This window comes from Chelmon rostratus, chromosome 5, assembly GCF_017976325.1.
Source record: "Chelmon rostratus isolate fCheRos1 chromosome 5, fCheRos1.pri, whole genome shotgun sequence".
NCBI lineage: Eukaryota > Metazoa > Chordata > Actinopteri > Chaetodontiformes > Chaetodontidae > Chelmon > Chelmon rostratus.
Window position 1 is genome coordinate 29967743 of NC_055662.1, and position 25786 is coordinate 29993528.

The window sequence follows — 25786 nt, forward strand, 5'->3', positions numbered from 1 at the left end:
ATACTATCAAATGGGAAAAAATATGGGAGTAAAGACACATCTCTAATACAAGCCTGCTTCAAATAAAGGCCTGGTACTTTCCGTAGTTGAGGTAAATAATTGCCCTGGTAACTATTTGAGGAAATGTGGTGTAATATTTGCTTCTTATGTCAGATCAGGATTTTGTGTGCTCCTGTTGGAATGAACCCAAACACAACCCCTTTAACTGCATGCAGCAATCAGAGCTTAGCACAAACCCCACCTTGGTTGTCTTTTATATCGTAAACAATAAAGTGTTGTTAATAACTTATGACGTGTAATGTTATAGCATGACAAGGAGTTCATCATTCTGGTAATGATGTGAAGCATGTTTGTCATCTTAAGTGTTGTCTGTTTCATTATTGAAATAGATTTTGTTGGTGGTTAGCTGGTAGAAGCATGTTGAGTTTAAACAGATGAAGACCAAGAACTGTGCCTTGAGGAACTCCGTGTTCATTCTGGTCTTTCAGATATGAAGTTTTTTTTTTTTTTTTTTTTACAATTTTTATTTATTTGTTTTTGTTAACAATACATTGTAATACAATCTCCTCTAGATAATGGAGAATGAAAAAATCAAATAACAAACAACAACAACAAAATCAACCAAACAAACAGAAAATACAATCATTAAGAGCAGAGCCTGTATACAGTTATGTAAGATCTAGTCTCTCCTTATATAATAACCATTTCCTCCATCTTTTAACAAACAAGTGTTCTTTCACTTTCAACTTGTATGTGAAATGTTCCATCACCAATATGTCGTCTATGATTGACATCCATTGTTTGTTACCAGGGGGTTCAGTCTTGAGCCAGTTTTTAGTAATGGCCTTCTTCCCAGCCACCAAGAGAATCTTAATCAGATATTGGTCTCCTATATGCACTGATCCATCCAAATGTCCAAAGTACAAAACAAGGCAAGATTTAGGAATCATATATCCCAGCACATTGCAGAGAACTGAGTGAACATTCCCCCAGAAGGGCTGAATATTTGTGCAATTCCAAAAAATGTGTGTGTGATCTGAATCTATGTCATTACACAGTCTCCAGCATGGCTGGTGAGTATTCAACTGTTTGCTTTTGATTCTAGGTGTAACAAAATATCGAATTAAATTTTTCCAATTAAATTCTCTCCATCTCAGTGACTGAGTCGTAGTTTGATGTGCTTTCCATAGATCGCACCATGTCCCTTCTGGAATCTCCTCACCCAGCTCCTGTTCCCACTTAGTTTTAACATATAATGTCGACTCCATTTTAGATTCCATTAAGCAGCCATATAAAACAGACACTGCTTTTGGGATAGGATGACTATATGCCTTAACCAGTAATTTAACGATAGGATGAATTTTATCCTCATTTATTTTGATATGTTTTATATAATAATCCCTTAATTGCAGGTATCTAAATAAATCCTGATTAGTTAGATTGTGTTCATTTTTTAGGTCTTGAAAACTTTTCATTTCATTTTTTTTTAAAGTTGTGCATATAGCTGTAATTCTCTTTTTTGCCCATTGTTTAAATGTCTCATCAAATTTACTCGGTGCAAATTTGTCATCATAAGCAACCCATTTTAATAATCCAATTTCTTTACCTATTTTTAATTGTTTCACTGTGGAATACCATATATCTAAAGTAAAAGATATCACTGGGTTTAAGCTATGTTCCCCTCTTATGTAAGTAGAAGATTCAGTTTCCCCTATAGTTGTTTGAATTGGTTTTTTATGAATAGAAATTTCAATATCTTTCCATCTAGCTACATATCCTTCATCACACCAACAAATTAATTTACGTAGTTGCGCAGCATGAAAATACTCTTTTAAATTTGGGAGTGCCATTCCCCCTTTATCTTTAGGTAATTGCAGGGTGGTATAACGTATTCTGGGTCGTTTACCTCCCCACACAAATCTTGATATGCATTTATCCCATTTGTGAAACTGTTCTTTTGGTACATGTGCTGGTAAAGACAAGAACACATACAGTAAACGTGGCAAGATGTTCATTTTTACCACATTGATCCTATCGATTAATCCCATTGGGTATGTAATCCATCTGTCAATATCTTCCCTTATGTTTTTAGCAATGTGTTCATAGTTGCTTCTATATAATTTGGAAAGGTCTTTAGTTATGTTTATGCCCAAATATTTGATTGATTTGGCAGCCCAATTTATTTGCCACTCTTTGAGTTGTTGGTTTGGTGAACAATTGAACATGAGGACTTGAGTTTTAAGTATATTCACTTTGTATCCTGAATATAAACCAAAAGTTTCTAGAGCTTGTGTAAGCTGCTGAAATGAATTAAGTGGGTTTTTTAAATAAATTATAATATCGTCCGCAAACAGCCCTATTACATGTTTTTGTTGATTTATATCTATGCCAGTTATTGAGGGGTCTTGTCTCACCATCTGGGCCAACGGCTCAATGTATAAGGCAAACAGTGTTGGACTAAGGCAACAGCCCTGCCTAGTTCCTCTCTCCAAACTAAATCTACCTGACAGAGAGCCATTGACTTTAATCCTAGCTGTGGGCCTGCTATAGATAGACCTGATGCATTGAATTGACTTACTATTGAATCCAAATTTTTCCAAAGTTAGATATAAAAATTCCCAATTGACTCTATCAAAAGCTTTTTCTGCATCTAAACTAATCAAAGCAGCTGGTATATTATCTTTGTGTATTTTATGTATAATATGTAATGTTCTTCTAATATTGTCTTGTGTTTGTCTATCCCTAACAAACCCACATTGATCTTCGTCTATCAGGTCTGGTACAAAATTTTGGAGTCTATTTGATATAATTGAAGTGTACATTTTGTAATCAACATTCAATACTGATATCGGTCTATAATTTTGGCAATAGTTCTTGTCTTTTAGGGGTTTAGGGAGGATTGTAATAATTGCTTCAGTCCAGGAGGGAGGGATCCTGCCCTCACTCATAACCCAGTTGAAAGTCCTATGGAGTAGTGGTGTTAGTTCTTCACTAAACTTTTTGTACCACTCTGAAGTGAATCCGTCACTACCAGGTGCCTTATTTGATTTTAATTTGCCAATAGCTTTCCGGATTTCATTAATTGTTATCTTTGCTGTTATCTGTTCATTTTGTTTTGTGCCTATTGAAGGTAGGTCCAGGGAGTCAAGGAAAGTTATAATTTCTTTCTGATTCGAAGCTGGTGACTCAGAATAGAGTTCTTTGTAATATTCTCTAAAAATATTTTCAATTTCTTTTGGCTTATATTTGGGTTTATTCGTTTTTGGGTCAAAGATTTTATTGACTGTGGTTTCTGCTTGTTGTTTCCGTAAGCGTCGTGCTAACAATTTCATTGCTTTGGGACCTGATTCATAATAATTTTGTTTTAAGTATCTTGCTTTTATTTCTACTTCATGTTGGAGTAGATTGTTAATTTCCTTTCTCACCTCATTCAGTCGTTTGTTAACTTGTGGGTCAATTTTTCTCTTATGCTTCTGTTCCAAATCTCTCAATTCCTCTATATAATTTTTATATTGTTTTATTCTTTCTCTTTTGTGATTACTAGTAATTGCAATCAGTTTTCCCCTTATCACCGCTTTTAAAGCATCCCATAGTATAGCAGGATCTGTTTCCCCATTATCGTTTTCCTCCAAGTAGGTCCGTATGTCGGCCCTGATTTGTTCAACCACCGATTTATTGTTTAATATCCCCACATTCAACCTCCATATTGTATCCTTCTGTCTACTGTTCAAGTGTATCTTCAAATATATGGCACTATGGTCGGACACATCTGCCACACCAATCCAACAATCTTGTATTATGTGTCTATTTACTGTCTGCATAAAGAAATAATCAATCCTGGAGTAAACCGAATGTGATAGTGAGTAATGACTAAAATCCCTCCGCATTGGATGAAGATCTCTCCATACGTCAAAAAACCCCATCTCCCCCCATGTATTCCTGACCAGTTTTGTAATAGATTTTTTACTTATCTTAAGACTAGTTGTGTCCAAACCGTGGTCCATTAACACATTAAGATCTCCCCCACATATACATATGCCCTCCGCCTCTAGTGCAATGATGTCGAATAGAGACTTAAAAAAAACTTTATTACTCTCAGGTGGGGCATATATATTTACCATTGTTATCATTATTTGGTCTATTTTCCCTTTTACAATAATATAGGTTCCTTCTTTGTCTTTTATTTCCTTAATGCACTCAAATTTAATTGTGTTAGACATGAGTATTGCTACTCCTCTTTTCCTAGCATTCGAATGTGAGCTGTAATAGGTGTTCTTGAAACCAAATTTCTTTAATTTCTCATGTTCTGCTTTCGTAAGATGAGTTTCCTGAAGAAAGTTTATTTGCGTCTTTTCTTTTTTGAGCTTGGTCATTATTTTAGCTCTTTTGACTGGGTTTCCCAGGCCATTAACATTCAAAGAGAGAATCTTAATTGCTTCTTTGGTTTCCATAAATCACTTTTGTTGTATTAACCTCGTGAAAATGCATCAACAAGCTCTCAGTTAAACATTCATGAACTCTCAATACTTTCAGTAACTGTTTGTAACTTATTTGAACTATGTACAAAAGAAAATGTGACCTCCATAAAGAGATGTCAACAACCCTCCTCTTCTGTTGACTCTCTTTTAGGTTTGAGGGGGTAAACCTTCCATCAAAAAAGGGCCCCCATCCAGTAATGAGATTTAACCCAAATAGGATTAATTTTCCCATACCAGTCCTTGCAGCTGTTACAGTCTCCCTTAAACTCCCTTAAGCCAACAGTCTATTTCACTATAACCAGCCAAATCAACAACAACTATAAACTCAGCTATAGTAGTAAGTAATATAATTCTCATGTCCGTCTTGACTCATACATACTGCTGTATGTATTTATCTTGTGTTACTGCCCCTCAGTTGAAATTCTTCCAGCCGTCCTCGCGCGCGCTTACTGGCCTCCGCGGTGCGCCCACTCCCGGTTTGTTTCCATGTCGCGATCCCGGTAGACTGGAGCCTCTCAACGAGCGTCGCACCCCCGCTGCCGGACCCCGTATTATCCACGTCGTATCCTCTTCCCCGCAAGTCGTTGGCTGCCTCTGCCGCACTGCTATAAGTTTTCACCCCGCTGACCCAGTGGATTCGCATCTTGTTGAGGGGAGTCTGGAATCGGATGCTCTCTCTCTTCAAAATCTTTTTAATGCTAGAATACGCTTTGCGTTGTTGTAGCATCCTCTCTGAATAGTCATGATCAAAATATATCCTGTTTGCTCCGAGGGTAATTGTTTTTTTCTCCCACGCTTTTTTCAAGATCATCTCCTTTACAATAAACTGTTGGAAAGTGATGACAATCGATCTGGGAGGCTGACCAGGTTTCGGTTTTGGAGCCAGGGCTCGGTGGGCACGCTGAATCTGTAGGTCTGAGTTTATAGAGAATTCTTCACGGAGCCAGTTATCCATGAACTGCGCGACGGAGTCACTCTTAGACTCTGCCTCCTCTTGAATGCCATAAACACGCAAGTTGTTTCTTCTGGACCTCGATTCTAAATTGTCAAGTTTGTCCACCAGGATTTTCTGCTCTTGAAATATTACCTGCATTGCACTGTTTGCTTCGTGACTCCATGACTCTATCTCCTCCGTGCGTGTCAGAGCAGCATTTATCTTTTCATCCTGTTCTCCAATTTCCGTGGTTATTTTGGCAAACTTCTGATCAATGTCTGCTTTAAGTTCTGTTAGTTCGTCTTTCATTTGCGCCGTAATTTCGTCTTTGAATGTTTTTAGGTCCGTCTTCAATTCGTTTTGCAGGGTTTGAATCTGTTTGCTAATGCCGTCTAAGCTGCTTTGAAAGGAAGCCATGCTAACTTGCGGTGTTGTCGGCTTGACAGCTTGCGGTGTTGTTGCGTTATCAGCTTGCGGCGTCGTTAGCTTGCTAACTTGCGGCGTTGTTGGCTTGCTAGCTTGTGGTGCTGGCTTGCTCTCATTAATCTCTCGATTTCTCTCTTTAACTTGGATGGCCGGGTTGTTTTTATTCTTAGCTCTTGTTGACGCTCCACTCATACTCTCAGTTTTTAATTTCCTCGGCGTCTAGGTCTCGAATTCTTGTGGAGTTATAGTGTTAGCGTACGGGAGCTCCTAACTTATGCGTCCATGCTGCTCGCCTGTCCCACCGGAAGTCCAGATATGAAGTTTTACAGAACAATAAAGTCATAAAAAGTAATGTGTTCAAATGTTTTCTTTGGCTGACTGACAGTCTAAGAACTCAGATATTCGTTTAACTGTGATATGAAACAGTCATCAGTCAACAGTCAGAATCTAAACCAATGGAATAAAATCACATTGATGACAGAATAGTTGCACATCAAGTTTCTGTTGATGCATTTCTCGATTAATCACAACTAATCATTTCAGCTGTCATGGCAACAGTAATGAGTGGATGGTGTTCCAGCCAATCAGAAGCAGAGGAACTGAAGCTGCTCTAGCTCACAGTAACAACCAGAGACAGTTCAGGAAGACTTTCACTGTGACGCAGCTGCAGGAAGTGGTGATAACAACCGTTAGCGACTCAGGTGTTTGCTTCTGTCTCTGTGCAGCCGTTTACCTGGATCGTCCCAGGTGTCCTGATGGGAGGAGAGAAGAGGAAAGCAGAGAAGGCCAGGTACTAATCCCTGTACTGACCTGTCCCTTATCCTCACCTCCTCCTCCTCTTCTCCATGTCTCCTCACCCCCTTCTTCTCCTTCTCTTTGTCCTTCATCCCTTTTTGCCTAAAGTGCTGCCAACAGTTCTGGAGGGCCCTGAAGGCCTCAGTGTCCATCAGGAAGTTTGAGGTGTCCTTGTTGAAGTTGTGCAGGTTGACAAGCAAATGTGATCAGCTTTTAGTACCTCTAGCGCCCCCTACAGACCTTATAGTTCATCACAGTCTGAACAGAACACCATCCTGATGGTTTATCTGTTGTTAGTAGTGGAGTGAAACATATTTGTCATAGGGAGGACGCTGGATGAGTCATTAAAATGTAGAGTTCTTCCTCTGAAGAGCAGGAAGGAGATCAGGACATTTTTTTTTTTTTTGAAATGTCTTTTTATTGAGCATTAGCAACATAGAACATAAAAATACAAAAAAATAATCATTGTGCTCAAATTTATATTTTAACCCCATCCCCCACCCTAAAGAACATGGTGGACACCAAAACATTAAAACTGATTACAAGCAAAATAGAAGAATAGATACATATGCATACACACACATATACACACATGTATATATATACATATACACTTACACAAAAACAAATATACAAGCTATGCACTAAGCAAGAAGTAATTCACATAAATACAATCACCATCAAAAAAGCATATGGGAGAGATGGCCACCACACGTTAATTAAGTGGGCACAGTTTTAAGTTTATCTAAATGCTTCAGTACTGGATCCCAGACAGAGAAGAATTTATCCCTGGATCCCCTGATGGTATATTTTATTAAGATCAGGACATTTTAAGATCAGTAAACTGTTGGACTGACTGACTTCTTTCTTCAGGCTACGTAAAGGCATCAACATCCTGGTTTCAACTCCTGGACGTCTCGTGGATCACATCAACAACACCCTGAGTATCGCCTTCAGTGCTGTTCGCTGGCTGATTCTGGACGAGGCCGACCGGTAACTCACGTTTCTGTTTTCACGCTCATGTTCATTATTTCAACAGAAGCCTCAGAAAAGTCTGCGTTTATAGTCCAACAACAAATATAAAAACAGTTGTGGGGGTAAAAGTACACAAAGATCACGGTGTATGAACCTCAGTTTTGGGGTCAGGTTGGGAGAGGAAAGCTTCATCAAGTCCAAATGTCCCAGTAATAATGAGCAGGAAGCTGATCGCAGCACAATCCTGACTGTCGTGTTAATTATTGCTGCTGTAATGCATCAGGTTGGTGATTTGCAGGCGGGATCGGCTGCAGGTGTTGAATAACGTATACTGTTGTTGGTCGGGTGGTAAAAAAAAAAAAAAAAGTTTGTGCGTGTTGAGCCCATCAGTACTAACTCACTGTGTGTGTGTGTGTGTGTGTGTGTGTGTGTGTGTGTGTGTGTGTGTGTGTGTGTGTGTGTGTGTGTGTGTCTGTCTGTCTGTCTGTTCAGGACGTTGGACTTGGGTTTTGAGAAGGACCTGACCGTCATATTAAACAGTCTGAACTCTACCGGGCCGAGCAGACAGACCGTCCTGCTGTCTGCGACGTTGACTCGTGGTACGTCCTCGCTGTCTGTCAGTCATGTTCAAGTTATATTCTCCTTCACAAACTCGTTTCAAGTCTCCGTCTTCATGCTCTGACGCTGTGGACACTCACTCAGACAAAGTCGGGAAAACTGCCCCCCTCCAGAAGACTGCCCCCACCCTCAGAGAAAAATCGACCTCTTTGCTTGTTTGTTTGCACTCTGTCATTAAAAGTGAACCCCCCTCCAGGACCAGTCTTCACTGTTAGCAGCTCCTGTCGGCAGATGAACTCACAGCCATCACTGTGGTACTGAAGAGAAGTGAAGAACAGGATGGTTCCCCGACAAGTTCTGAAGATTTCTGAGTAGATTTATGGACGTTTGTTCATTCACGTTGGAGATAATAATATCCTCGGGAAGTGTACGTCACTGCCAGTCTAAAAATACGCTTTTCATGTCTTTGTGTTCGGCTTGGACCGAATGTGAGTTTTGATGTAAATTGCATGTATCTGCAGCTCCTCCATGAGCCGTGTCACTGCTTCAGCTCCGCCTGCTGACTCTGCGGTGGACCGTCTGGAGCTGTCGGTGGTTTTCACTCTGTGTCTGATCGTTTGTCCCTGAAGAAAACTTCAGGACGAGCAGAGTAACCGCTCCAATGTCCTGCTGCATTTCAGGTGTGACTCGGTTGGCAGATGTTTGTCTTAACGACCCGGTCAGCATCCATGTGTCTGGCCCCGCCTCCTCTGACCTCACCACCTGCCTGACTCTGACCTCTGACCCCGGCACGGCCGGCCAATCGGAGAGCTTTGCTGTACCGGAGTCTCTGAAGCAGTTTGTGGTGGTGGTTCCCAGTAAGATCAGGCTTGTCTGTCTGGCTGCTTTCATACTGGACAAATGCAAGGTAAAGATGTATATTATTAATATGAATAGACAGTCACGTTAGAAACTGAAACAGACTCTGCTGTACAGTAAAACCTAAAAGAAACGTATGGTGGTGGTGTGTTATGAACATGAGACGAGAAACTCTTCAGATTCCGACAGTACAAATACTTCTGTGTTTTTGATGTGTTTTCACAATAATTCATTAGCCAAATAGTTGCTGATTCTTTTCTGTCATTGGATACGTTGACTAATTGTTTCAATTTAAATAATATTTTAGCTCCGTATGGCAGCAGGCTGTTGGTATTTGGTGGTCCTGTGATACTGTTTTGCTTTCAGCTCAGTACGTTGGTGGAATCAGTATGTTTGGTACTGTGTGTAGATCCAGAGTGTACTTCAGTGTTTCAAATCATGTTAATATGTAACATTACCCGTCTTTCTTTGCCACTAGATGGCAGCAGATCACCATGGAGTTGTTCTAAAAACCAACAAATGCTCCCAATCACATTCAGCTCAGGGTTCAGTCAGGTACTTGGACCCCAGTATTGCAAGCCTAGCTTTTGGCAGGTTGTTGAGAACAGCAGGTGGCTCAGGTTAGGTCAGTTGAAGCAACCTGATTGGCTGACAGCAGATGTCAATTAACTGTCACCATCACTTAGTTTTCTCAGAACAACAAACTCATCGTCTTCATCTCGAGCTGCGAGGCCGTGGAGTTCCTGCACTCTCTCTTCACCTCCGTCCTCTCCGGGCCCTCGACCAATCATAAGCCTCAGCTCAGCTTCCTGCGTCTCCATGGCAACATGAAGCAGGAGGTAAGGTCATGATCCGCGGTCCTGGTGAAACTCGTCAGTGCTTTTATAATGAGCTGGCATTCAGTCCGGGTGTGTTTCTTTTCTCCACCAGGAGCGCTCAGAGGTCTTCCAGCAGTTCTCAGCATCCAGATCTGGAGTCCTGCTCTGTACTGTCAGTATCTCTGATTTACTCCACGTCTGTGTTTATGTTGTTGGTGCTGTTCATCCCGCCAGCACTGACACCCTAAACAAATACAGAATGCTTGGTTTTCATCATTTGGCATACACAGCAAACGTTTCACTTTATGTTACATTAAGTGTGTTTTATTGTATTTATGTGCTAAAAGTAAGAACCGTGTGTGTTCCAGGATGTAGCAGCCAGAGGTCTGGACCTTCCTCAGGTCACCTGGATCGTTCAGGTAATTAGGTACAGAGGTGGTCCTCACCTTCTGTGGCTTAATACAAACGTCTAAACTCGTCTCAGTTGTGTCTGTGAGTAGTTCAAAAGAGAAGACTGGAGCTCGCTGACTGACTCCAACCTTTAATAGTGCAAACGTTTCGACACCACTGTGTCTTTAACAGACTGGACAGTCAACCTAGAACAGGTGTGCACCTGTCATTGGCTGATGCATCCAAAGGTGGGAGTTGTCACAGCCATTTTACTTTATAGATACAGTTTATATTTTTCAGACACATCTACTCTATCCTAAAGTTACAAAGATAGAAGTACTGAAGTAGTACTGCATCCGTCGGGTGTCATGAATTAGAGGGCATATTCCCAAATTCAGTCCTTCGTTTATGTACAAAAAGGTTTGATTGTGTTTAAAGTGAGGATCCAGAGCTGATGAAGTCACTGCCTCCAAGAGAGGGTGAAATTCTTCTGGGTGTGTCCCCATAGGCCCGCTCAGTAATCCAGCCACACCTCCAGCCAATCAACGTGAAGGATTCTCTGTGGGTGTGGTTTGAAAACCACTACGACCCCCCCTCCCACTTACTGCTCAATAACACAAGTTTGTGTGTTTTCAGTACACTCCTCCGACAGCAGCAGCAGAGTACGTTCATCGTGTCGGTCGGACGGCTCGTATTGGAGGAAGAGGAAGCAGTCTCATCTTCCTCACTCCTGCTGAGACGGCCTTCATCAACGAGCTGGCCAATCACAACATCAGGTCTGTTGACTGACAGTCTCATGGCCTCAGTCACCTTGTTGGCTGTCACCACATGTAGTACTATCTCTGTACCTTCATAGTAGCACCACACTGATGGTGCTGTTGATGGGACTGGTACAGTGTTTCTGTTGGTCCACCTTCTGGTTTTGACTGTTGGGGCGGGTCCTTCTGTGTTTCAGCCTATCAGACATGAAGCTGCAGGATATCCTGTCCAGTCTGATGATTGACGACACCTACAAGGGGAGGGGCAAATACCACAGCAAGGTAAAACACTTTAATCCTCACACCCAGGCCCCTCAGACCGAGCTCCAGGGATCACAGTGGTTCTGGGATGTTTGCTGAGCTCTCTGAGTTGGTTCCTGGCAACTTTAAGGTTTTTTCAGGGTTTCTGTTGGGTTTACAGGGGTCTTTTCAGATTCCTGGTGTCTGTTAGGGGGTATCAGGGGTTTTTGATAGTGTTCCAGTGGTCTCTGACTTCACAGATGTTTTTCAAGGGTCACTCAGGAGTTTCCAGATACCTTTGATTGGTTTCTGTGGTCCTTCAGGGGGTATCCTTTCAAGGGGTTCCAGGAATCATGAGAGGGGATTTAATGGCCTTTAAGTGTTTCCAGATGTAGAGCTGTAGTGTTCTTTGTGTTGGTGTCAGTAGTAACCGGAGTAGCCAGGGGCCTTTTACTGGGTCCGAAGGCATCTGGGGGTTTTTGTTTGGAGTGGGGTGAGGGGGTGCCATACTTCTGTTAGGCCATTCTAGGGCTCCTTTAGAGGGATTCAGAGGCTTTTGAGATGTTTCAAGGGTTTCTCAGGGGGTTCTAATCACCTTTGATGGGGTTTCAGAGGTCCTGTATGGGGACCTGGAGTTTTAATTCTGAAAGAACTCCACAAGATGATGATGAGCATTTCTGTGGTCCTTTAGGGAGTTCTACAGCTCTTTGTATGGTTTCCCATTCCTTGATTTATTTTTGGTGGCCCGCGATAATGTTGCATTGAGCACCACATTGTAGAAAATCAAATATAATTAAAGTGGTGAAATAATACATACTTTGGAGGGATTGTGGGCCTTTTAGTGGTTCCAGCACAGTTTGAGTGAGTTGTCAATCTCTCATTTCAAGGAGATGGCAGGGGTCTTTTACAAGATTTCAGGGTTTTGTTAAGGGTTTCCAGCATCTTTGAAGATTGTTTAAGGGATTCAAGGGTTCTTTTAAGTGGGTTGAGTGGCTTCTGGGGCCTTTTTGTTGGTTCCAGAGGTCTTTAAGAGAGATCCAGGGTTATTTTGGGGTGTTCAGAGTAGAGGTAAGATCGGTCCCAAAAAATCCAGCCCGACCCGTCCCAGGCCCGCAAGTATTAAAGCCCGACCCAGCCCGAGCCCGACCAATTAACGTGATTTGTAGGCCCGAGCCCGAAGCAAACCCGAAATTTCATATTTTATTTGTGAGGACTCGGGAGGAGGAGGGGTGATTTATGTTAACAAATTAAAGCCTGACTTTTGTAACGAAATCTAAGTTAAACAAGACTGAATAAACATTTCCATCTTTTATATTTCTGTGTCTGCAGAGGTTACATTAACCGACAATTTTCCATCATTGACAGATTTTTTTAAGAGTCGACGGGAAAAATTTAAGGCCGTCCGTCATTTTGACGGGTTGAAAATTGGGCCGTAAACCACAGCAGCAGTACGTCCTTAAGAATTTAGCGCGGCACTTTAAGAGAGAGAGAGGCAGAGAGACAAAGAAGAACAATGACGGATGGATAATAGACAGAGACGCAAGTTTTATCAGCGCAAGTTTCTGAAGCATTTTCAACAATCAGTTTAAAGCTTTTCCACACCTCACTCTTACCGGGGGGTGTTTGCCTTTTCAGTTCCCCTGTCTTTAGTTTATCCTTCACTTCTTGCTGCTCCATATCGGGGATACCAGCAGGTCAGATGCGGACTTGCGGAGGGGAAGAATTTTAAGAGGACGACGTTCACGTGCGCAGAGCATGCTCTGGCTCTGCGGCTCCTGTTTAGCCTTCTCTGTTTTATCCAAATTATTTATTTTATAACAAGTATTCTGTAGTTTAGTATCGTTTTAGTTTACATTTTTATAAACATATATTTATTAAAAAAAAAAAAAAAAAGTCAGCGAGAGAGAAGCCCGACCCGACCCGACCCGAACGTAATGATTGACATTTTAGGCCCGACCGGCCCAAAATTCGGGTCGGGTCGGGCTTGGGCTTGGGCTTGGGCTTGGGCTTGGGCTTAAGATCTTACCTCTAGTTCAGAGGGCATTTGAGTGGAGCACATGGATCTTTGTGAGAGTTCAAGGTCCCTCAACATGTTTGAAGAGCTTTTGAGTTGGTTTTAAGGTTTTGTCGGGGCATCATAAAGGTCTGTCATTGGTTTCTGGATGTCGTGGAGGGGGTTTGATGGCTCTTACGTGGCATTCTAAGGGTATTTTAATGGGTTTCAGGGGTCTATGTGGGTATTCAAGTTGTCTTTTAGGGTGTGCCAGTGGTGTATTTGCGGGTTCCAGAGGTTTCCAGGGGTCATTTTAAGTATTCCAGGAGTCGTTTAAGGGCAGTGTCACTAGTTTTTAGAAGATGTCAGGGGTCTTTTAGGGATTCCCACTGGTTTAGGAGTGGGTCTAAGGATGTTAGAAAACAGCGGTGGATTCACCGTGAATCTGTGCTGAGAGTCTGAACCAACAGGCAGCTGAAACCATCTGCTCTTTCTCTGATGTGATAAGAATAATTTTTTACACGCTTGTTTATTTCTTTTTAAAGACCCAAACCTGACACTGTCAGACTGAAGAGTTCCAACAAAGACTGAATCAAAAGACTCGCGGTGGCAGTAAAACCAGCGGGGGGACGTGTTTGTGAAGCATCAGTTCAGACGCTTTCATTGAAGCAGGTTATAAAGAAACCTGATGTGACTCCTGCAGCAGGTTGAAACAGGAAACATCTGCAGGTTCACATTTTAGTTCCTGTTCGTGCTTCAAACATGTTCGACCTCTGCAACGATCTGATGTTTGTGTCTCTTCACTGTCAGACTCTGCTGAGTCTCTGACGTCCTCACACTGATTTAAATTAACCTTTATTTAAACACAGTCCATCTGTTGAACATGAAGGCACAGACAGGCTCACAGTTTCAGTTACAGCTCAGACAGCTGGACACCGTGCAGCTCCACCACAGATTCAGTCCAGTAGTTCTGCTCAGTCTGGTCTTGAAGCAGAACCATGTCTGTGAATCTTTGACCTTTTCTCGGATGATCGTTGTGTTGTGGGCGGGGTTTCTGTGCCGGTCCACGTGTCCTCAGTGTGTGTTTGTGTCTGAGTGAAACAACAACTGTGGAAATTTAATCTCAGCCGTTGTTGTTGGTCTCTGGCTGCATCTGCAGGATGACTTTAATGTATCAGCTGTTTAATATTTCAAGGTTTGAGTCAGTAACACTTTGTGCGTCTGTCTCTGTGCCTGTCTGTCTGTCTGTCCACCTGTCTGTCTCTCAGAGTTCGTCTAAAGCTCTGGAGCAGGAGACCAGAGAGCGAGCGACGGTCCTGCAGACGGAGTTTGAGAACTTTGTTCACTCAGACGTTCAGTTAGTACAAACCGCCAAGAAAGGTACGTTACCTTCAGAGCGTCAGACCGCCTTCACTTGTTGACAATCAACTCAGTTTCACTTTTGGTGATGTCATCAGCACTGCAGTCCTTCCTGCGGGCATACACCACCTACCCCACCCACCTCAAACACATCTTCCACATCCGCTCCCTCCACCTGGGACACACCGCCAAGAGCTTCGGCCTCAGAGACGCCCCGCAGGGCCTGAGCGCCGCCACGGGTCCCTCGGGCCGCGGCGCCAAGAACCCCAACCACAACAAGAACAACAATAAGAACCAGAACCAGGACAGGACTACAGTCAAGGTCCAGAACAAGGTGCCCGGCAGCCAGACCGCAGCACAGGGCAGACCGGGACAAAAGAGGTAAGACGGTTTGTCCACAAACCCCCATCGGTCTGTGTCTGACATGTTTGTGTCTCTGCTCATTAACTCACCCCCCCGCTGAGATGAGTGATGGTAACACACACACACACACACACACACACACACACACACACACACACACACACTTTTCTAACCTTAATTTAAGTCTTCACCCTAAAATTTAATGATCTATGTTGTGGGGACATTTTGCCCCCATAAGGAAGGTGAGTCCCCACAGTTTACACTGTGTGTGTGTGTGTGTGTGTGTGTGTGTGTGTGTGTGTGTGTGTGTGTGTGTGTGTGTGTGTGTGTGTGCTGTTGTTAACAGCTGCTCCTCACAGCAGGCTTGTCTGGACACGGTCTGACCACACACACACACACACACACACACACACACACACACACTGTTAGTGGTCAGTAGAGGCATAATTACAGGTGTGTATGTGTGTGTGTGTTTGTCCCACCTCCTCAGTATCCCACAATCCTTTGGGTGCGGGTCAGATGTGTAATGGTACATTCGGTTGATCCTCATGAAGACATCCTGTCAGATGGTGATCGGATCTTTTTTACATGTTTGGCTCCAAACCAGCAGTTTTCTAGTCCACCTCCGAGTCTCTCAAACACCTCACAGGTATTTAGTTTCATTTCTGATCAGAATCCTCGGCTGGAGGATCAGCGCCACCTGCTGTTTGTCTCTGTCAGTGAATCAGACTCGCGCAGCAGGATGGAGAGGAAGCGTTCAGTGTGTTTTCTTTTTTCAGGGACAATTTGAACTCTTGACTTCAATTATAAACCAACACCCCACCTGCCACCTGCTGCTTCAGCTCGTCCAATCAGAACGCAGCTTTGTATGACAGCAGTCTGCTGAATGTGACTGACGCAGATTTTCCCGGACGACTTAACCATCAGTTTGTTTTCCCTGTCTCTGAACACTACAGTACCCATGAGCCTCTGCTCAGCGTTGTGATTGGCTGTTTGTTTTATTTCATTACAAACTGTCAGAAACTTCACGTTTGGAGTGTTTGAAGGTGATTTTCTCCTCCACAGGTTTTCACAGAGGGAGGTCGGCCTGCTCCTCTCGGAGTTCTCCAGCGGGTTGGAGGGAGGAGACGCCAAGAGGAAGAAAAAGCAGAAGGTGACGTTTGGTCGATCAGGAGAGGAGGAGGAGGAGGAGAAATGAGGAGGTGACGGCGCTGCGAGAAAGACGTCAGTCGGCCACTCGACAATCGATCCCAATCAGATCCATCGATCACATTTCACAACAGTGATGATGTCATCACTTTCAGGTGTTCACAGGTGGCAGCAGTGACCTGTTCAGACAGCAGACACTGAGGTCTCTGTGTAGGACGTCTGCAGCAGATTACACAGATTACACTGATAACAGATTACACAGATAACAGATTACAGATTACACATATAACAGATTACAGATTACACAGATTACAGATTACACAGATTACAGATTACACAGATAACAGATTACAGATTACAGATTACACAGATAACAGATTACAGATTACACAGATTACAGATTACACAGATTATAGATTACACTGATAACAGATTACACAGATTACAGATTACACAGATTACAGATTACACATAACAAATTACAGATTACACAGATTACACTGATAACAGATTACACAGATAACAGATTACACAGGTAATAGATTACAGATTACACAGATAACAGATTACACACATTACAGATTACAAAGATTACACAGATTACAGATTACACAGATAACAAATTACAGATTACACAGATTACAGATTATACAGATTACACAGATTACAGATTACACAGATAACAGATTACACAGATAACAGATTACATATTACACAGATAACAGATTACACAGATTACACTGATACCAGATTACACAGATTACACTGATACCAGATTACACAGATTACAGATTACACAGATTACACAGATTGCATTTAATGTTTGCATCTTATCTACAAACAGATCTCTGCACATGAATGCAGATAAAGTTCACTCAGTTACATTTCAGCCACTCTGTTCGCCTCTTTTTTTTACCTGCATACAACCAAAGCACGCTCAAACGTGATTGGTCGATACTACAGATTATGCGTTCATATGCAGACGTCTGAGGCCGCTACAGACTAACCTGAAGACACGAGGCGTTCAGAGGCCAGTCAGAAACTCTGAAAGTGTTTCAGTCTGTTATTGCTGATAATTGAACTCTGTCCTCTGATTGGACAACTTACTTTTTCTTTAATTACATGATGTTTTTTCACTGAGTGTGTTTTTGTGATGTAAAAACAGTTTTTATTGTTACAGAAGATTTTGTGTTCAGGTTGTTTGACATTGAGTAGATATACGTGTTATTTCTATTTAAATATAATGAATTATTACTACAAACAGCTGAATGTAGCAGCAAAAGGATTTATTTTCTTTTTATTGGAAAATAAAATGTTTTCACTGTCAGATGGAGCAGACTGCAGTATTACTGTAGTATTACTGTAGTATTACTGTAGTCCAGGTACAGTCAGTGCAGCTGTAGCCAGTCAGATTCAGTTTTTATGCTCCCTGATTTCTGAAGTCCAGCTGATTCTGACTTGGTGTTAATTGTGCTGCTGAAGGTGAAACACATGAAGTGATTATTGATCCGATGTTGATCAGATATTAAAGCAGCGACACGTATTTCCTGTTTAAGTGGACCTGAACAGACGATCAGCAGGTTCTTTGAAGGATCTGAACTGAACTGAGATGGATTCAGCCTTCGTCTCTGATCTTCATCACTGCAGTCCTGGACTGGTGGTCCGGGTCAGTACCAGCAACCTCTCGCAGACGTTTGTCTGAATGAAGGACGTCCACACGTCCAGCGGTTCAGTCTTTACTGGACCGTCTGAGGACTCTACAGAGTTTCCATTGGACAGAAAGCTGCAGCCAAAAAACATCCAAACTGTAAAAATAAACAAAGATGATGAATAATTAAATGAACATAAATATAAAACTGAAGTGGAACTTTTGAGCTGGTGCAGAAATAAAAACCCATTTTCAGAGTTTCTGTTGAACTCTGAAAATGGGTTCTGACGTGTCATCGCTGACTTTTAGCAACATTAATATTTCATCAGCTAATCGCTCTGTAAATGTCTGATTCTGAGTTAAATGTTCAGCCGTCTGATTGGACGAACCGACAGCTTAAACAGTGGACGGACAGAAAATGAGCCGCCAACAGTTCCGATTGATCAACTGTTTATCAGATTTATTATTTATCGATCAGAATCCCCCCACCGTTCTCTGGTGTCGGCTCGTGCTCCTTCAGAAGTACGAACGCGTGTTTCATGTGTCAGTTTGACTCGGTCAAGATCAGAGACAGACTGAGACAAGACTGAGTCCAAACCCCAGAAGATCTTGACCAGTACAAGATGACACAAGACAAGTCTGGATCAGAACCACCATGAAACCAAGAGGATTCAGAGCCAGAACACTCAGGAGACCATGACTACTGCACAGAGGTCAGAGTCAGAACCCCACAGGACCAAGACCCATGAGTCAAAAAACGGATTTCCATCCAGTTTCCAAACTGCTCCCCTTACTGGGAGTCCTGGGAGCCGGTTCATTGAGGTGTGCCGCAGGTGGAGCTCATCCTCCAGCTGGTGCCATTAAAACAAGATTTCTAAAATTTTCAGTTTCCACTCAAATGTGCATCACATGGATGAAGATCCACCTTAAGACGAGTCCCAGTCCAAACCCCCTATAGGCCAAGACGAAACTGGACAAAGCAGAGTCAGGGTCAAAACCCTCATAATGAGTCTGAGTCAAAACCCCCACAAGGCCAAAGCGTGACCTTGAAGACGTTTGTTTATTCATTCACCCATTCATTGATTGGTGGCACACAGCTGGACCAGATGTTGCTCCTCACTGGATCTCGGTGCTGCTACACGTGAGAATAAGGATTTTATTGAAGTCGTGACAGACTCACACCTGAAACATCGTAACCATCAAAACACACAACAAATAACAGCAAACACGTTAAGAATCTTTGACGTATTTATTGAAAATGTAAAAAACTGCATATAACCGCCCCCCATGTTGAAATCAGTCAGTCTGGCTCATCGTCTGACCGTTGGCGTCTCTCTGTTTGCAGACCTCACGTATTAACTATGTTACAAACGACGGACAGGACGCCGTCCTGCTTCTGGTCCACTGAACTGAATCGTCTCCACGAGCCCTGATGAAGGTTTGTCCGGTGAATGTCTTCACTTCCTCTTTTCTGAAGGGTCAGGTGTCCTGCTCTGACGCAGCTGGAAAATGGTCGTCCTCGTTGCGATGTGACATCACATCTGCTCGACCAATCACAACCCTTTTCCTCCAACCACTGAAAGTACCTGAAGTGAGACTGAGTATCGCCTCCTGAGACGAGCCTAAATTTAGTTCCGGGGACTCATCTCTAAAGTGGGCGGAGGACGATGCTCACGATGGTTCATAAAGTTCCCGCAGTGAAAACGGGCCAATGAAAATCCTCGTTCAGCTGTGACTCTCAAACATCGATGAGCTGTTGTTCCCGTTGGTCGTCCTGTAGAAACCAGTCCTCCCAGTGAGCCGCCGTCAGCGGGGGTATGGTTCAGCGTGGGTCAGGACGCGGGGCATCAGGGGTGGCACTGGGTGGTGATGGTGGGGGGCGTGGCTGCGGTACAGGTATAGGTCCGGTGTGGGCGGGGCAGGAGGGTACAGGTAGTGCGTGGGCAGGAACATCCTGCCGGCTCCAGCCAGCAGCTCCAGACCAACGGCTGACTGACGCTTCCACTTGGTTCTGGAGGGGAAACAGACGTGAACATCGTGTTCAGCCCCTCCCACATGACACATTAATGATTATTCATTATTATATACAGGAATAAAAAGAAAATCTTTTCTTGTCTGAAGAACACATACTGAGGATTAATGTCGTCCTCCAGCCAATCACAGGGCAGGATTCTCGGTGGGGGTGAAACAATAAAAATAAATCAATGAATAAAAAATCAGGCTGAATGCTCTCTGTCCTCTCGGTGATTCTACACTAAAAGCTCCAGATTTGTTTCTGCATTAAATATTGATCATTAATTACAGCAAACGCAGTTGAATTATTGATCACACAGCGTTCATTATTAATCGAGAAATGTCTCACATGTGTCTGTCCACAGTGACGCTGAGACAGACAGACAACTGAAATGACCACCGTTAAAACAGGAAATCTAAAATCTGGTTCTAGATTTGTGTTTTCTTTTAAAAATGTTCATAAACTTTTACTGTTTTCTTATATCAGGTCCTTTATATTATGATCATATTTCTATGATGGTTAAACAAGAGTCTTATTGATCATACAGCTATTAGTTATGGTCTATAACTGGGGTTCATAAATGTTTTACCTTCAAAATAATCAATTCTGGTGTGATCAAAGGCTTCATAACAACTACTCAATTGACACTGAAGCGAGATTCTTAGTGAGATAATTTAGCTGGAATGTGGAATTTCTATGTTACATGTACAACCACAACGAGACTCAAAACGACCTCAAAGAAACTCAAAACGACCTCAAAGAAACTCAAAACGACCTCAAAGAAACTCAAAACGACCACAAAGAAACTCAAAACGACCTCAAAGAAACTCAAAACGACCTCAAAGAAACTCAAAACGACCTCAAAGAAACTCAAAACGACCACAAAGAGACTCAAAACGACCACAAAGAAGCTCAAAACGAAAAAAAAGAGACTCAAAATGATCACAAAGAGACTAAAAATGACCACGAAGAGTCCATGTTACCTCCTGTTCTGGTACCAGGTCTTGACCTGGGTGTCGCTGAGCTGCAGTGAAGCAGCCAGCTCCATGCGGTCCTGGACACTCAGGTATTTCTGCTTCTGGAAGCTTCTCTCCAGCCTGGACAGCTGCCGGTCGCTGAACGCCGTCCGAGCTTTACGAGGTTTCTTGAGACGGGCCGCCGCGGGGTCTGAGGCCCCCCCCTGCGCTGAGTGATTGACAGGTAGAAACGACATCACATCAGACTTGACTGATCTCTGCAGGTCCTGGAAAATCCTGAAACCTATTTTCTGCTTTCAAGGTCTGAAAGTTTCATGAACTGAAAACTTAAATAATATGAAGTGATTCAATTTGAATAAAAATAAAAATGATCATAACCAAAGTTCAGGTTGAGTGTTTCTGGTTTGAAAAACCACCCGACTGAATTCGACTGAATCTTAAAGTCCCAGACCTCAAAGGGCCCCTTCACTGGTTTGATCCAGTCCTGGTTTCAGGCCTCACAGAGAGCCTGAAGGTTGTGTTTGTGTTTTTTAGAAACAGACAGTAAAGATAAAGATCTTTAAAAGCAGGAAGATTTCCCTGTGAGGTCAAAGGTCACATGTTCATCTCCCTCAGCTGCAGCTTCAGATCAGTTAAAACTCTCGTCAATAATTCATCCTGAATTCAGATCAAAACTTTGATTTTGTTTTTTTTTTAAACAAACTTTTAGAAGAAAGTTGAAGCGAATCCTTTTTATCAGCTGTGATGTCCTGATCTCAGATCAGCTGCTCTGAAAGGTGACGATCGCCTTCACGTCTTTGTTTTAATGTGCCACTGATTTCAATCACGACATTTTCTGATGAATAATTAATGAGAAGCTTCGCGTTCTTGTCCTTAATCAGCCTCCTTATTAAAAGCATCAAACAGCAGCGAACAAACACCAAAGACTTTTTTTTATTTTCATTCAGAAATGACTAAAATGAATTTTGTGCTCTATGAACATACAAACAAGACAAATGTGACAAACTGATGAAACTTTAAAAAACAAAGATGTTGATTTCATCCAAAAACAATCAAGAAAAAATACATTTTTATTTATCATTATTATTATTATCATCATCATCTTCATCATCATCATCATCATTATCATCATCATCACGTCGGGAAGCTCAAAACGAAATGAAATAAATGAAACATAAAAACATTAAAATCACTGAAGCCTGAAAATGTTTTTTATCAGCAGGTGAAAAGTTTCTGAGTCTGAAACACAAACTGAGAAAATTCACATGAATTATTGTTTAAATAGAAAACGTGTTGAAAATCACACCTGGAGGCAGGTTCAAGCTGTTTTCACCCCCGATTCAAACACTGCTTTATATTTCAGGCTAAAAAAGAAAGCACGGAATAAAAGAAAAATAAAAAAAATGTTTTGAGCCGTCAGTAAATGATGAAATGAATTAAAGGTATTTTCTTTTATTGTGGCGGTCGTTTCTAAAGTCACCTGCGGCTCGTGTTCACCTGTGTTCAGGGTTTTTACCTCTGGACTCGCTGTCTGAAGAGGAGCTTCTATCCTGATACTGGATCGGCTCAGCTTCTAGCTCAGGCTGTGCCGGGTCAGGGCAGACCTGTCCCGGGTCAGAGCAGGGCCGACAGTCCGCTAAGATATCCCGGATCAAAAAGGAGTTGGCAGCGCGGGGCTGGAGCTGCTGCAGGGGGGCGGGCAGCAGCGCGGACTCCAACCGGCGAACGCGCTCTCTCTGCGGCGAAGGAGGCGCCGAGCAGCCGCTGCTGCTGCCCGGGCTGAGCTCCGGAGGCCCTGGCCGGGAGAGGAGCGCGCCGGGCGGCGTGAGGGAGAGCAGGGAGTCGATGCGGAACTTGGAGCAGCCGGAGGCAGAAACCTCCATCTCCGCCCGGACTCTGGTGAGTTTCCTCAGTCAGATGATGAGTAGAAACATCCCAACAGAAAGATCCAGCAGCAGAAAGTACACCTGAGTGATTATTATTGATCCAGACTGAAAACTGAATGGATCGATCAGCAGCTGATTCCAGCACCACGGAGAGAGAGAGAGAGAGAGAGAGAGAGAGAGTGAAGAGAGAGGGAGAGAGAGAGAGACTGAAGAGAGAGGGAGAGAGAGTGAAGAGAGAGAGAGAGGGGAGAGAGAGAGACTGAAGAGAGAGGGAGAGAGAGTGAAGAGAGAGAGAGAGAGAGACTGAAGAGAGAGAGAGAGAGAGAGAGACTGAAGAGAGAGGGAGAGAGACTGAAGAGAGAGAGAGGGGAGAGAGAGAGAGACTGAAGAGAGAGAGAGAGAGAGAGATAGAGAGAGAGAGACTGAAGAGAGAGGGAGAGAGAGTGAAGAGAGAGAGAGAGTGAAGAGAGAGAGAGAGAGAGAGACAGAGATTTGATTTGATTTTTAACCAGACGTTTATTTGTCTTTTTGTTCGCTGTATAAAATCAATAATCAGGACATTCACACAAACAGACTAACTGACAGATGTTACAGTGACATCAGCACATGTCCAAAGTGTAGCAGTCCCTCTGCTACAGAGCAGAGCCCCCCCTCATAACCCCACCTCACCTGGAAACTGTCCAGGTCCTGAACAGCCCTGTAAAAACTGAAATCAATAATCAGTCTGGACTTCACCATTTTCACAAAAACCGGAAGCACGTCAACATTCAAGTCTTCCTCCACCTTCCTCCTCCGGCTCACATACACCGCCATCTTTGCCTGTCCTAAAACAAAGTTCAGTAGCTGTCCTTTGTTTTTCTGTTGGCGAGTGTATTTAAAACCAAAGATAAAAACCTGCTTCGTGAAAACTTCTCCACATCGACTGAAGATGGTTTCCAGCAGCAGAAACAGAGCTGTGAGACGCAGTGAGACACCGTCTCTCTGTGGCTGCAGGGGGGACATCTGTCCTCTACAGCAGCGTTGATCACAGAGAGGAAGGAGTTCACTGCTACAGCGCCATGTAAGATCCTCCACTGCAGGTCTCCATGTTTCCCTGCTAGAGGAGGTTTGTACAAAGACCTCCATGCAGGCCTGAATGGAGGGTTTAAGGACCAGTAAGTCCTCCATGGGGTGTCACTGCGCCCGTTCAGTTTATTCTGGTTCAGAGTCTTTACCAACAGTTTGTAAAGCGTCTTCCCTGAGGCGTCCTCCATAGGAACACCTACAGGGTCGACAGGCTCGAGTAAAGGACCAGAACAGTTTTTAAAACCAGGAAACAGTCTGATGACAGGATACGGGTCTGCACAGTTTGGTAGTAGTGCACCACCACAAAAGTCTTTCAACAAAGTACATTCATGTCCTGTCAGCTGATGTCTCCAGTGCTGCAGCAGCTGGTTGATGACTCTTGTTGACCTCACTCTCAGCCGAGCCGCAAGTCCAGCAGGGTCGCCCAACCCAGGTCCGGTTAGCTCCACCACCTGTCCCAGAGTGGAAATTCCAGCAGTCCGAAGCAGTCTGGACAGAGTGGGTCCACCCCAGCTCGGACTGGTTAAATGTCCTCCAAACAGTACTGGTTCTTGCAGAAGCCAGTAAAGAGAGTCCGCCTGCTGCTGCCTCTGCTTTCTCAGCAAAGTCCACACTGAAAAGACACTCCTGTAAAAGGCTGGCAGAGATGAAATGTTCAGCTTACTGGGGTCCATTAAAAACAGAGACAGACCCAGTCCTAGACCACCACACCGCCTGAGGATGCAGCAGGATGTGGGTCTCCACACCAGGTCTGTAGGTCCAGTGATCAGTCTCTGAATAAACTGGATCCGGAAGGCAGCACCCCTACTGGCCAGATGGATCAGGCCCTGCCCACCTTCCTCCTTAGGGAGAAACAGGACGCTCTGTGGTACCCAGTGCAACCTGTCCCAAAAGAAGTCCACTAACAGTCGTTGGATGTTTGACATAAGTGAAGCTGGGGGATCGATGCAGGCCAACCGGTGCCACAGAGCAGAAGAAACCAGGTTATTGACGACTAAAACGCGACCTCTGTATGATGTTTTTTTTAGAATCCACTTCCATTTTGTGAGACGACCTTTGACCTTTTCTAAAACATGATCCCAGTTTTTCTGTAAAAATGCGTCGTTACCCAGAAAGACTCCCAGATATTTCAGTCCTCCTTTCTTCCAGACCAAGCCCCCGGGTAGCCTGAGCCGATCCCCCAGCCTATCCCCCACCATGACCGCCTCACTCTTTCCCCAGTTTACTTTGGCAGAGGATATGGAACTGAACAGGTCAGCGTTGTTCACCAACAGATCAATATCTTTTTGTGTGTTGACCAGGATGATGACGTCATCAGCGTAGGCTGACAGTTTGAAAGAGACGTCACAGTCAGGGAAACGAACGCCACTCAGATCACGTCTCAGTTTGTGCAGAAGGGGCTCGATGGCTAATGAGTAGAGCATGCCGGACATAGAGCAGCCCTGTCTGACCCCCCTCCCAACACCAAAAGGAGCACTCAGACCTCCATTAATTTTCAGAACACTCGCAATGTCACTGTACAGAACCTGGATCTTGGCTATGAAACCTGGGCTGAACCCAAAGGCAGCTAGAGTTTGCCATAGATACTGGTGTTCAACCCGGTCAAAAGCCTTTTCCTGGTCTATGGAAATAAGACCAGTGTCTACAACCAATGAGCCAGAGACCTCCAAAACGTCCCGAATTAAAGTGACATTGTCACTTATGAGCCTGCCGGGAACACAGTAGGTCTGGTCAGGGTGGATGACAGAGGCCATCACCTCTCTGAGTCTGGTGGCCAGGGCCTTGGACAGTATCTTATAGTCCGTGCAGAGCAGAGAAACCGGTCTCCAGTTCTTGATTTCCTGCAGGTCTCCTTTCTTGGGCAGTAAGGTGATGACCGCCCTCCTGCAGCTCAGAGGCAGCCGTCCACTCTCCAGGCTGCTTGAGACCACCTCCAACAGGTCTTCCCGCAACACAGACCAGAAAGATTTATAAAAATCGACAGGGAGACCGTCCAGACCAGGAGCTCTGCCACTCTGCAATCCCATCAGAGCAGTGTACATCTCACTGAGGGATAAAGGGGCCTCCAGTTCTTCGTTGGCCTCAGCGTCCACCTGAGGAAG

At 43.6% G+C, this 25786-nt stretch overlaps 1 protein-coding gene across 2 annotated transcripts in view; it reads left to right on the forward strand.

The window, feature by feature from the left end:
* ddx31 (DEAD (Asp-Glu-Ala-Asp) box polypeptide 31) overlaps positions 1-16412 on the forward strand; it is a 23026-nt gene extending 6614 nt beyond the window's left edge. For both annotated transcript variants that reach the window (XM_041937429.1, XM_041937431.1), the window contains exons 10-21: positions 6564-6628; positions 7507-7626; positions 8101-8207; positions 8847-9073; positions 9711-9863; positions 9955-10014; positions 10211-10261; positions 10869-11008; positions 11188-11272; positions 14492-14603; positions 14681-14963; positions 16011-16412. In XM_041937429.1, the coding sequence (XP_041793363.1) occupies positions 6564-6628; positions 7507-7626; positions 8101-8207; positions 8847-9073; positions 9711-9863; positions 9955-10014; positions 10211-10261; positions 10869-11008; positions 11188-11272; positions 14492-14603; positions 14681-14963; positions 16011-16143 (1536 nt within the window). In that variant the 3' untranslated portion in view covers positions 16144-16412. The remainder of the gene's footprint in view (positions 1-6563; positions 6629-7506; positions 7627-8100; positions 8208-8846; positions 9074-9710; positions 9864-9954; positions 10015-10210; positions 10262-10868; positions 11009-11187; positions 11273-14491; positions 14604-14680; positions 14964-16010) is intronic.
* Positions 16413-25786: the final 9374 nt, after the last annotated feature.